This window comes from Pongo pygmaeus, chromosome 16 (genome assembly GCF_028885625.2).
Source record: "Pongo pygmaeus isolate AG05252 chromosome 16, NHGRI_mPonPyg2-v2.0_pri, whole genome shotgun sequence".
NCBI lineage: Eukaryota > Metazoa > Chordata > Mammalia > Primates > Hominidae > Pongo > Pongo pygmaeus.
The window spans coordinates 104,924,312-104,938,448 of NC_072389.2; the positions used below are offsets into that span (position 1 = coordinate 104,924,312).

A 14,137-nucleotide genomic window follows, 5' to 3' on the forward strand; every position below is an offset into this window, starting at 1 on the left:
TGCCTTCATTCTTCCTGTGTCCCTTGTCTGCCTACAGATTCTTTGGGTGGGCCTAAGGTGGGAGGAGACATGTGAAGTGCCAGACCCTATAACGTGACATGGCATAAAGAGCCTCTGGGGTGGTTGGCTGCCTGGGTTCATTCATATCTTTACCACTCACTGGTTATGGGCCCTTGGAAAAATTACCTAATCTCTGGGTGCCTCAATTTCTCCATCCAACAAATGGGGATAAATGTACCTATCTCATCGAGTTGCAAGGATTTCTGAATTAATAAACGTAGTGCGGTGAGAACCATTGCTGATATGCCGTATATAAGCGGTAGCTATTAATATTATAACTGTGTGAGGTCATTTAATTATCACATATTTATTATCTGTATCAAGTAGGTATTATTATCATTTTCAATTTAAGAGAAGGCAATAGAGTGCTATATTTAGACTGGAAAACTTTTTAAAAATATATAACTAAAATTGGATTGCCTCTGATTCCATAAGTCATGCAAAGCAGAGTGGCCTAACTTCACAGCTATGGGACAATAGCATTCTAGGGCACAGATTCACTAGGTCCCACTCAATTCATACCTGCAGTGAGTACAGTGAGCACTGGGTCAAGTGCTGGAAACCAGAATCCCTCTAGGCAAAAAGATGGTCTTTTGGCCTTAGCCTCCTCTCTGTTTGGTATTCATTCAGGAATGGACCCACCTCCCCTTACTCTGCCAGTTTACGCCCCCAAGGAAAACAGGAAAGATCTGACTGCAACCTGACACTCTTGCTTTCCAGGTCAAAAGTCACAGATCCAGCCTTCGCACTTGTTTTGACCCACTCAGACCCTTAAACATATTTCAGTTAGTTACCATCAGTTAAAAATTGGGCTGGGTCTGTGGTGGCTCATGCCTGTTATCCCAGAGTTTTGGGAAGCCAAGATGGGAGGGTAGCCTAGGGCCAGGAGTTCGAGACCATCCTTGGCAAGACTGTCTCTAAAAAAGAATTTTTTAAATTAGCTGGGTGCAAGCAGTGTGTGCCTGTAGTCCCACCTACTTCGGAGGCTGAGGCAGGAAGACCACTTGAGCCCAGGAGTTTGAGGCTGCAGTGGGCTATAATTGCGCCACTGCACTCCAGCCTGGGTGACAGAGTGAGACCCTGTCTCTAAAAAAATAAAAAATAATTTAAAAAAAATTGAAGATTCTCCAATAAAACTCCAAATTTCTACCTTCTCTTAAAAAAGGAGCTCTGCCAATATAAGCCTCCCTTCCACATGGCTGCCAGGGGCTGGAGCTTAAGTAGCAAGTATGAGTTTTAATTTGCCACAATCCTCACCACTCTGTTTTGTCTCTCTCATACTACAGCCATCAGTTAGCTACCATTTATAACTATGCTTGCTGCTGCTGCTGGTTTCTGATAACCACCTGCCTCACTCACATTGCTTCCTTGGTTCCTGTAGACATTTAGATTTGTGACTTGCTATTCTAGGAGTTTCCATCAAACATGTATTTTAAGTGTGTTATTAATAGGTATGGAATAGAAAGTACTTTCCTCCTATTACATGAATTTTAGGCACCAACAAGCAAACCTGATGGTTAGTGTGGAATGTTCTAGGGAGCGGGGACAAGAAAGGTCACTTGTCTCCTCTCTCCATCCTTATACAGGCTCCTCCAGATCTAAAAAGGTGCTTCAAGCTCTAGTAGGCCAGAACAAGAGATCTGCAAGGTGTGATGGACAGACGGATAAATGCCGATGCCCCCTTCATCAGTTCCTCTGTGGACTGAAGCTCCCTGCCTAGCCCATGGATCTTTTCGGACCAGGCTGCTCACTGAAGCTTTCCCTTCACCTTCTCCCATGTGCTGGCCTCATTTCAGCTTGACTTCTGCTTCCTGAATCAACCCCATGCCTTCCAGATGCTCATTTTATGCTTTTGAGTGGACCTTATTTTATTCAGTACGTAATTATTTTTATCTGATATCTTGGAATACACCCCTAGGTCTTCTTTATGAATTGTACTCCATTTCTGAATATTATGACCAAAGAAAAATATCATTAGTACTATGTGTTTTCTGCCAATGGAGGCACATTGTATGCTCTGTATGCTCTGAGCCCAGGATGGTGGATTAAATAATTCCAGAAGCTTGATGCTCTACATATTATGCGGGGATAAGAAAAACCATAAGAAAAACCCATAAATGGCAACTTCCTTTTGGAATCCTGAAGCCGTGTAAGTTCATCCTGATGGAAAGTTCAGCCCTGACAGTGTCTGGAGGCCGGCTGGCCCAGAGGCCAGAGCTGTTGCCACAACAATCTTTAAAAATAGATCACCTTTGAAAGCAGAGCAGATTTCCCGTAAGCCCAGTACAGATGCTCTGGGGCTCTTAACAGCTAACATTTGGATAGAGATTAGCTGTATTTAAGAATAAAAGACTAGAAGAAGGCTAGAAGGGGAGAGGAACCAAAGGACTCCGAGGAAAGCAGCAGAGTAGCATAGCTGCAGATGATCAGATAACACAAGGAAGGCTCTGTGGTGGGCCTGTGTCGCGGCTCTGTCCACCTGTTAACCCACCTAGAAGGCAGCTCATTTATAGACCCAGGTGCCTGTGAGACAGGAAGAGAAAAGGATTCTTCTCACCATGGTGCTCATGTCTCCCTGAAGCGACAGCAGCGTGGGCGACGATGTGTGCGGAGTGTGCTGCCTCCACTTGAGAGGGGCTTCTACTCAGGATGATGAGATGTGCCTGTCACCACACAAAGAAGAAACACGTTGTTTACATACTTGGCAGCAGCAGAGAATTAACTGTCCTTGCAGAGATAAGCAGAAAGCCAAGGAACTTTCCAGCAAGCTAGAAGAAATGATTTATGTGGAAGTGAAATCAACTCGCAGGAAAGCTGGATTTTAAAAGGACTGAGTAGTGGAGGGAACGCTGGACAATGAATCCAGATGGCTCAATGCTATGGCCAGGGCCTGTCACTAAGCAAATCACTAAACATCTATGATCCTTTGAGTCCAGTGTCAGCAAAGGAAGGAGGAGTTACAAGAAGTAAAGAGATGGATAGAAGGTGTCAATGCTGTGCAGAGAAAGTGGGCAAGCCCAGTGCTCTGCCTACCAGTCAGCCCCAAAAGTGGGACCTACCCGTGGGTGTCAGCAGTCTCCCCACAGAAATACAGACCCCTCCTTTGTGCCTGTGCCACCAAGCCCATTTGCCTGCACCCTCTACAAACTTGCTCAGGGGAGCTGCCCAAGCACAGAAAGCAGCTCAGTTCCTTGAAAATAAAGTCCACTAAAATGTTTTTGCCCAGGCGCGGTGGCTCATGTCTGTAATCCCAGCACTTTGGGAGGCCAAGGCAGGTGGATCACTTGAGGTCAGGAGTTCAAGACCAGCCTGGCCAACATGGTGAAACCCCGTCTCTACTAAAAATATAAAAATTAGCCCGGTGTGGTGGTGCACGCCTATAGTCTCAGCTATTTGGAAGGCTGAGGCACGAGAATCGCTTGAACCTGGGAGGTGGAGGTTGCAGTGAGCCGAAATTGCACCACTGCACTCCAGCCTGGGTGACAGAGACTCTGTCCCCAAAAAAAAAAAAAAAGTTTTTAAACAACAAACAAAAAACGATGATCTTATGAACATAAAATCACAATAGTCCTTTCAAATAACATGCAAAATACATGCTTTCAAATAAAAAGTAACTACTCATCTCCCTGTCAGCATTTGGAGTTTTAAAATACTATTAGTAACATGTTTACATTCATTCATACTTAGGATCGCCTACTATAGGAGAGGCATGGGCTAGAAAGTGTGGGCAGTACAAAAAATAAAATATGGTGAAGTAAGATAATACACTAATGTGAGTCAGTAAGTAGGTAGTTCACAATTAATTGCCAAAAGAGTGACAGAATACTAAAATGCCATGAGTAGGCCAGGCATGGTGGCTCACAACTGTACTCCCAGCACTTTGGGGGACTGAGGCTGGTAGATCGCTAGAGCTCAGGAGTTCAAGATCAGCCTGGGCAACATGGTGAAACCCTGTCTCTACAACAAATACAAAAATTAGCCAGGCGTGGTGGCATGGGCCTGCAGTCCCAGCTACTCAGGAGGGCTAAAGTGGGTGAATTGCTTTGAGCCCGGGAGGTTGAGGCTGCAATGAGCTATGATTATGCCACTGCACTTCAGCCTGGGTGACAGAGCAAGACCCTGTCACACACACACATACACACAAAAAGATAAAAAAGGAAAACACTAGATTGAGATAGGCAAAACACACTAGCAATTCATAAGATGTAAGCTGCACTTTAATTCTTTTTTATTTGTGATACCAATTTTAATTTTCTTGATAATCGTTATCTTCATTTTATACATGAGAAAACTAAGATTGCTGAATGGGTGATTACGATATCTCACAGCTAATAAGAGATAAGATAAGAGTCTGACCCTGATCCTCTAACTTCAAATTCTGCTGTTTCTATCATGTCCTGAGTGCTGCCATTCCCCCCACCCTAGTCAGTGGTGGGAGACATCACTAATTGATGCCAGCACACTCCTCAGGGAACCCCGATTCAGTCCTCAGGAGCTGTGATTCATCCATGGCAGCTGGCACAGGAGATCAAGTCATCCCAGTTGAGCATTCTAGTCTGGACCATGCAGTACTTCCTCCTCTTATGACCAGCCGAATGCATTTCTGAGACTATAATCAGGGCGGAAATAGAATCTTTGACTCTAGACTGTCACCTTACTTGTCACATGTTAAAATCTGCTAAGCTACTAGCTCTGGACTTTTTATGATGCGGCTACTCCAAAATAAGATTCAGGTAATAATTTTTATTGCTGCATTAGAATAGTCAGAATTTCTTATTCATAAATGCCAACAATATCCTTTGCTTTAAAATGGCTTTTCTTATTATATAATATAAAGAATTGAATATGTGATTTTGGCAACCCCAAATTAGCCACTGTCCTTGATTTGGCATGAAAGGCCCAATCTTAAGCTCTGACTTAAATGTTTTTCAAATAATGGGCACTATGAAATTCAACTTCATGTATATATAGACAATAGGAGCCACAGGGATCGAGTCAAATTATTGCTTGTGTAGTGTTTGGAGAAAGGAAAAAAGAGGAAATACCCACCCCCTCCAAAAAAATACCACATGCAAATTGAGCCATGTTTACTTTGCTATTCCCCTGCTATCTCCACAATCTGTTATCTGGGGAGAACAATCGCTGTGTCACGCCAGAAAAGCTTTAACTCATATGACGCAAAGACAAATCGTATTTTAGATTAAAACCAAAACAAGAAAGATTTTATATTTTATTTCTTCCTATTCAATATTATAAATTCAAGGAAATGTTAATAGCTATATGTCTAACAAAATTATTTTCAAATGAATAATTACATGTTCTGAAACCACCGTAAATTGTTTTTTTGCCATGGAGACAGAAAGCAAAGTTTTCCAAGAGCAAAATACACACAATATCAAGAAAGTGAGTCAGGCTGGGCACGCTGGCTCATGCCTATGATCTCAGCACATTGGGAGGCCGAGGCAGGAGGATCACTTGAGCTCAGGAGTTTGAGACTCGCCTGGGCAACATAGTGAGACCCTGTCTCTACTAAAAAATAAAAAAAAATTAGCCAGGGGTGGTGGCATACACCTGTAGTCCCAGCTATGCAGGACGCTGAGATGGGAAGATCACTTGATGGGAGATCAAGACTGCAGTGAGCCGTGATCGTGTACTGCACTCCAGCTTGGGTGACAAAGCAAGATTCTGTCTCAAAAAATAAAAAAAGAAAGTGGGTGCTGAAAGCTTAAAGGGATCTGAATTTATCACAAAATTTTCATGACTTAAACATTTTTCTACATGAGATGCTAACATAAGCAAACATTTATTATTCATTATTCTCACTTCAGAAACTCAATCCCTAATGTAATTTATTTGATGTTCATGAAGCTTTTAAAAACCATACGCTAGAGGGAAGGGGGTTTGACGGGGGGACACCCATGATGTCTAAAATGTGCAAAATTAGCATCTCATTTATTCAGTAAAATTCAATTTAATTCCATTTAATTTAATTCAGTCCTATTCAATTCAACTTATTTTCATTTTTAAATGCTTTCTACATGCCAGATATTGTGCTGACACTAGGAATTCCCCCTAAAAATTAGGCAGGAATTTTAGTTTTAAAGGAGCTCACATGTGAACTACAAGAATGTAGGATAGTTTGTATTTTATGCAGATTTACAGACACCGCCCCTCACTAGGTTTTTGCACCCAGCTAACTAACTTCCTATCTACCCTTACTCTAGTCATCATTTCCCAAGATTTGCGTATCCATGAGATTGGCCTGTACTCAATCAGGCAGGAAAGAGATGGCACATGTAAACAGGTTAATAGAGGAAAAGAGGTCAATAAAATGATTCCTGGCATGGAGGAAACCCAAGATGAGCATGCTGGGTCCCAAGACAAGGTGCCGGGGGCGTTTGCTATAACCAGAAAGAATTATAGGGAAATGAGCAGTGGGTTTCAGTAGAGACGCAGCCTACCTGCAGGGACCTTGAGGGGAGGGGCTGGAGGAATGGATGCTCTGTCTCCCTGTCTTCCTTGGTCCAGGCTGAGTATCTCTCAGTCTGAGGGAAAGGGCACTGAGATGGTAATTAAAGGTCAGCCTCTGGGGCACAGAGTAGGGCTGAGAAGGATGCAGAGTGTAGCTGAAGGACCAAACGGAAATGTCCAGCAAACAACCCAGCCAACACCTTGGCCTCTCAGGTTTCTGACAAACTTGCTTTCCTCCTTACTCTCAGGTGCCCAGTCCCTGGGTCACACTCCAGACCTCATCATCGCCCACTCTGTGTTACCACTGGATCCTCCAGCTCACAGACCCATTTTGGCTCTTGGGGGGCCCTAGATCTATTGCCTCCATGCACATCTACTCCACCACCCTCCGACATTCTCACTAGTCATCCAACCCTCCTGCTGTCCTTCCCTTCTTGTCCAGCTTAATGGGCACCGCCCATTGCCTGTGTTGAAAATGCCCTCCACTGATGCATTAATTGAGATGGTAAAAAATGGGGAACCACTTAAATATCTATCAGCAGGGGAATGAACATATTGTGGTTTATTCTACAAGTTCTTGATTGAACTCCATCTACATATGTTAACATGGTTATATTTCAAAAACATACCACTGAGTGAACAAAGCAACTTGTAAAAGGATGCAAACACCATGGCACCATTGATTTTCAAGTTTCTTTTCTGGAGCAGAAGAACCCAAACAAAACCTTCTGTGGTTCTCAATATACACAGCAGGAAAGAGCAGAACAGCCGCTCTCACAGAAGCAGGTGGAGGGGCCTGGAAGTCTGACTACCTGCTCCCAGCTGGCTGCCCCAGAAGAACCTCCATGGAACATGAGGGCTCAGGGTGACACAGATTGAAAACCACAGCACATGCTGGGCAGTGAGGCTTCCTTAGGGAGTGAGTGCAAAGGACGTTGACAAAGCTAGTGATTAGACTACACTGTCTTTCCAAACTCAACCATTTCAAACAATGCTTCATTTGCTCAGGGAATATAAATACCCTGTTACATGCATCTGAGAGCATTTAAGGACTAGGAATCAGTTAACAGAATTATAGGCATCCTGCTTGCCTGTCCTGGATTTCTGCAAGAGATCAAGTAGTGGGCCTCGCTGGGGCTCCATAGTTTGACCACACTCACTCCTTCTCCTCAGGATTTATTAATCTCCCCAGGGCTTGCATTTCCCCTCACGTCCTTTGTTCTTTTCAGTATCTTATGGTTACATTTATCAACTGTCATCTTGAAGCTGAGGAGGAATGTTTTAATATCCCCAAATCCCTCGGGGTGCTGGCATGTTGGACTGGGTTAAAAACAAACAAAAAACTTCTAATATCCCACATTGAACAAAGTCATTAATTAAAAAAAAAAAAAAAAAACTCATCCACAAGACCAAGGACCTCAACCCCTGCCAAGGCACAGAGCAGCTGTTCTATCCTGGTGCCTTGTGTGTATGTTTGGGGGAAACCACAGATTCCTCAGTGCCAATCAAGCTGTCAATAGATGCAGCCAGAGCCAGAGCTGGCAGACTTTTATCTAACTGGGCCTGTCCCCTTGGATTTGTAAAATGTGTAATATTTCCTAAAGAGAAAGCTTGATGACTAGTGAAAAGGATGAGAGATACTTCTATTTCTGCAGGCAGACCCCATCATCTGAACACTCAACTTCAAACCCTGGGAGAGGTCTGAGTGTGGAATCCCAGCTCTTGGGGATGGGGTGGGTCTTGGGGGTTAGGGAAATATATTTTCCCCCCACTTTGTAATAATTAGGGGTTCAGTGACAGAGCAAAATCTCTCCTACAGCAAAGTAGAGAGTAAGTACACAGGAAGATCAAGGTACATTTGTGGACTCAGCCTGAATGTATTTACTCTGGAGATGAGAACACTCAGTGGGGAGACAATAGAAGTCTTCAACTTAGTCACAGCCAGGATCTCTTTGTATCGCTGAGGGTGAGCACTGGAGGGACACAGGGAAGGAGGGAACTAATACCGATTAAGCATCTTCTTCTGCCAGGTGTGGTACTAAGTGAATTTTTACCACTTACCAGTTCACTCAGTCTCAAAATGACCATTGAAAGTGATGTGAACAGCCCAATTTACAGAAGGGGAAATTTAGCCTCCAGGAGATTAGGCTACTGGTTGAAGGTCACATGGTGGGTTAGTGGCAGAACAGAGATTCAGACTAAGGCCTGTAATTCCAAACTGCATACTTTTCTAGTCTAACACTTGGTTATTGAGAGGGTAGAAGTTACAGAAAGATGATTTTCTAATCAATGTAATGAAGAGATATTTAAGGGTCAGAGAAAGAGGTTGTCAAAGAGTAGACTCCATCCAGAAATGGAGTGGGCTGCCTAGAGGGAAGAGTGAGATGCTAACATGTGGATGCCTGAGCAGCTTCTAAACGCTTTAGAGGGATGCCATAAAGGAGAGACAAGCGGCAGATGGTGGATAGAGAAGATGTTATGGTGCCGTCCACCGAGAGTCTACAACTCTGCTTTGTTTCAAGTTTGTGCCTTAATTCAAAAGAAGTTCAAGTCCACTTGTCATTGGAGGTGTGAGTTTGCTGTTTCTTTTATAACTGACCAGCTGTGACGCTGCATAGCTTTCCTTCTCACCCTGCCAAAACTGGTCATTTCACCCTTCAAATTTGAGCTAACACCCTTATGTAAGACAGGGCCACGTTGCAGCCACAGGTTGCCATTTCCTTCCTTCTCCCATCTCTGCCCAGCAGGGAAGCCTTTCATGGCCACACACACCTTGGAGGCCTGGGGCAGCTGGTGAACCCTGGCTAAGAAAAAGATGGAGCTGGGAATCCCTGGGGGATTAGATGAACAGGAAGTCACTGGGAGCACAGAGCATTGGAAAACTGAGTTCTGAGGACCCTGGACTAAGCCAGTTTCTTTTAATAGTCAGAGAAAGTCCTCAGTGGCAGCTCTCCAGTTGTCAATTTTAGCTCCTCCAAAGAGCTGGGAAGAAAAAGCACTACTCTGTATAAGCATTAGCAACAAAATAGATACCTCAAGGGCTTATATTTTCTTCGTTTGGTTGCAAGTACGTGTTTTCTTAAAACTTAATTAGATTTTTAAATGATAAGAGTATTACCTGCATATAATCTTAAAAAATCTTAAGTGGTGGAAAAGAATAAACAATTGAAATTAAAAATACTCCTTCCCCCTTCTACCTGCCTTACCCTCTTTTTCTCCCCATTCCCAGCCTTACAGCTAATCAGTTTCCTGTATTGTTCCAGAAATAAATCTCTCTCTCTCTCTCTCTCTCTCTCTCACACACACACACACACACACACGCACAATCATAACCCAGCCACGCGCCGCTCTTAGCTTCATCTCCTATGACCCATACTGGGCTCTGGCGACAATGGCCAGACAGCTAAATTGCATTTCTTTAATTACGAGTGAGGCTGAGGATTATTTTTGTATGGTTACTGGTCATTTATGTTTCCTCTTCTGTAAACTGTATGTTCCTGTCTTGTGCATGTTTCTACTGTTGTCTTTTTAATCCAGATTTTTAAAGAACTCTTTCTATATTTCCTCCTCTTTGACATTTATGTTTTGACTTTATGATATATTATCACAGAGTAGTTTTTCATTTTTCCTCTGTCAAATTTATCACTTTCTTCCTTTCTCTTTTTTTTCTCTTCTGTCTCCTAATGTATACTCATCTGTATATATGCAGAGAAAAATTGTTAAGCAAGTGTCAACACTGCCTATTTCTGGGCAAGGAGGTCTGAGGTGACTGGTGGCATATATTTGACCTTTCCTATATAGCTTGATTTTTAAAAAACAAAGAACATGCATCATTTTTAGAAAAAGTAGTTATTACTTAAAAAAAAAAAACCAGTAATCTTCCCCTTTGTGGCACTTGGATTGATGTCGTTCTTAGAAAATTTTTACAGTGAAACAATATGAAACAATAAGTGAAACAGTATGAAAATGGACTGATATAGTAAATTGGTACCAGCAGAATGGGGCATTGCTATAAGATACCAGAGAATGTGGAAGCGACTTTGGAACTGGGTAATGGGCAGAGGCTGGAAAAGTTTGGAGAACTCAGAAGACAGGAAGATGCAGGAAAGCTTGGAACTTCCAAAAGACTTGTGGAATGGCTTTGGCCAAAATGCTGACAGTGATAAGGAAATGAAGTCCAGGCTGAGGTGGTCTCAGATGGAGATGAGGAACTTGCTGGGAACTGGAGTAAAGGTCATTCTTGCTATGCTTTAGCAAAGAGACTGGTGGCTTTTTGGCCCTGCCCTAGATCTGTGGAACTCTGAACTTGAGAGAGAAGATTTAGGGCATCTGGTGGAAGAAATTTCTTTCTTTTTTTCTTTTCTTTTTTTTGAGACAGAGTCTCGCTCTGTCACCCAGGTTGGAGTGCAGTGGTGCGATCTCGGCTCACTGCAACCTCCGCCTCCTGGGTTCAAGCGATTCTCCTGCCTCAGCCTCCCGAGTAGCTGGGACTACAGGCACGTGCCACCACGCCCGGGTAGTTTTTTGTATTTTTTTTTTAATTTTTATTTTTTTCAGTAGACAAGGGGTTTCACTGTGTTAGCCAGGATGGTCTCAATCTCCTGACCTTGAGATCCACCTGCCTCGGCCTCCCAAAGTGCTGGGATTACAGGCGTGAGCCATCGATTCTGGCCGATGGAAGAAATTTCTAAGCAGCAAAGCATTCAAGAAGTGACAGAGCATAAAAGTTTGGAAAATTTGCAGCCTGACAATGCAGTAGAAAAGAAAAACCCATTTTCTGGGGAGAAATTCAAGTTGTCTGCAGAAATTTGCATAAGTAACAAGGAGCTGAATGTTAATCACCAAGACAATCGGGAAATGTCTCCGGGGCATGCCAGAGACCTTCACAGCAGCCCCCCTCATCACAGGCCCTGAGACCTAGGAGGAAAAATGATTTTGTGGGCCCAGGACCCACCTGCTGTGTGCAGCCTAGGGACTTGGTGCCTTGCTTTTTGCTCCAGCCATGGCTAGAAGGGGCCAAGGTACAGCTTGGGTGTGGCTTAAGAGGGTGCAAGCCCCAAGCCTTGGTAGCTTCCATGAGGTGTTAAGCTTGCGGGTACACAGAAGTCAAGAACTGAGGTTTGGGAACCTCTGGCTGGATTTCAGAAGATGTATGGAAATGCCTGGATGTCCAGGCAGAAGTGTGCTGCAGGGACAAAGCATTCACAGAGAACCTCTGCTAGGGCAGTGTGGAAAGGAAATGTGGGGTGGAAGCCCCTACACAGAGTCTCCACTGGGGCACTGCCTAGTGGAGCTGTGAGAAGAGGGCCACGGTCCTCCAGACCTCAGTATTGTAGGTCCACTGACAGCTTGCACCGTGCTCTGGAAAAGCCACAGACACTCGATGCCAGCCCATGGAAGCAGCCAAGAGGGGGGTTGTACCCTGCAAAGCCACAGGGGAGGAGCTGCTGAAGGCCCTGGAGCTCACCTCTTGCATCAACATGACTTGGATGTGAGACATGGAGTCAAAGGAGATCATTTTGGAACTATAAGGTTTAATTACTACCTTATTGGATTTTGGACTTGCATGGGGTCTGTAGCCCCTTGTATTTTGGCCAATTTCTCCCATTTGGAACAGGTGTATTTACCCAATGTCTGTACCCCCACTGTATCTAGGAAGTAACTAACTTGCTTTTGATTTTACAGGCTCATAGATGGAGGGGACTTGCCTTGTCTCAGATGAGACTTTGGACTTGGACTTTTGGGTTAACGTTGGAATGAGTTAAGACTCTGGGGGACTGTTGGAAGGGCATGACTATGTTTCGAAATGTGAGGACGTGAGATATGCGAGAGGCCACAGGCAAAATGATATGGTTTGGCTTCGTGTCCCCACCCAACTCTCATCTTGCACTGTAATCCCACAATCCCCACGTGTCATGGGAGGGACCTGTGGGAGGTAATTAAATCATGGGGGTGGTTTCCCCCATGCTGTTCTCGTGATGTTGAATAGGTTCTCATGAGATCTGACGGTTTTATAAGTGTCTGGCATTTCCCCTGCTGGCTCTCATTCTCTCTCCTGCTGTCCTTTGAACAGGTGCCTTTTGTCATGATTGTAAGTTTTCTGAGGCCTCCCTAGTCATACAAAACTGTGAGTCAATTAAACCTCTTTTCTTCATAAATTACCCAGTCTTGGGTATTTCCTTATAGCAATGTGAGAATGGACTAATACAACTGCACTCTACATCTTTCCTAATTCTAAACAAAAGGCTAGTATTAATATTTTCGGAGGTGTTTAAAATTAAAAATACCATTATTCTGATTTACAATAAATTGATTGCATATGTATAGCAAACGCACAGCAACTACTAAGAGCCAATCAGAAGCGCTGCCATTAGCTGAGAACTCTGCACCTGCCAGGAGCCATGTGGGAGCACTGATCAGCCATCACCCCAGGCCTGACCAGGGCCAGTAAGTTACTCAGGCTGAGATCTAAAGCTAGATTTTCTGGCTCCAAAGCTGTCAGTAGAGCAACTGATGAATTTAATGATTTCATTACACTTTGCAAGTCAAAATACCCTAAATTTGGGAACTCTTGAGTGGCAGAGCTACCCTGGAAACTGAAAAGAGGGATATGCAATTCAAGTGAGAGATGGGAAAAAGCAACCCAAGCTAGCACTGTTATGGGTGTGCTAATTTATACACACCCATAAACATACTCTCCCTCACATAAGTAGAACCCTGTGATTTTTCTTTTGGATAGGAAAATAAGGTTTTATTGCCAAAATCTGCCATGAGGAGTTTCAGAAAGAATCACATTTGCATGGTTTTCTTCTGGACCCTTGCGGCAGAGGGAGGGATGAGGTAGATGACGGCTCTTTCATCAGTCCCTGGGACTGCTGCCTTCCTTGGGTTGGCTCTCCAGGACTTGGTTTATTTTTCTTCGTTTTAATGAGTTAATCACTAAAATGCTTTGGAACTTTTCTGTATTTTACAGGAAATAAAAGGTCTTTTCTCTCTGGGTATTTCTGTCACTCCAAAGGAATGAAGGGTGGACAACAACAGGGAAAAATAACAAAACCTCTTTGTGTATACTTAATAAATGGCTTTTATACATGGGTCCCCTTTGAGGGCTGTGGCCTTACAGCACCTTTCTGTATTTTAGGTAAATCTCCTAAAGGAAAGAGAAGGATTGAAAAATGTTTAATAATTACTGTTAAGAAATAAAAGTAGCTTATACTGGCAGAAGGCCTAATAGTTCACAAAGCACTTTCCATTTTGAACCTTTGAGTAGTTCTATGAAGTGGATGGAATATTTTGTAGGTTTTTTTTTAAGGAGCTAAATGACTTGCCTACAATCAAACAGCTGATAAACAGAATAGTCTGAACTCCAACCCAGATTTTTTGACTTCAAATTCAATATTATTCTCATTTCACCAAGGTATTTCTTAAATAATCTGCAATTAGTTTTAAAACGCTCTCTAATCTTTTTTAACCTCAAGAGTAAACAACAGCAAAAGTCGCCTATCAAACTTTATAAGTATAAAAATGAGTGAATTCCACTATAACCTGGATACAGGGAAATCCTTCTAACTTAGGGTCACAGGAAAGGTTGAAAATTTGAACACAT

General features: G+C 43.3%; 1 protein-coding gene across 39 annotated transcripts in view; it reads right to left on the reverse strand.

The window, feature by feature from the left end:
* The window catches only part of TTC23 (tetratricopeptide repeat domain 23), a 111,763-nt gene that overhangs the window by 36,799 nt on the left and 60,827 nt on the right, over positions 1 to 14,137 (reverse strand). For all 39 annotated transcript variants that reach the window (XM_054450740.2, XM_063653008.1, XM_054450736.2 and 36 more), the window contains one exon: positions 2,618 to 2,723. In XM_054450740.2, coding sequence (XP_054306715.1) covers positions 2,618 to 2,723 — 106 coding nt within the window. The remainder of the gene's footprint in view (positions 1 to 2,617; positions 2,724 to 14,137) is intronic.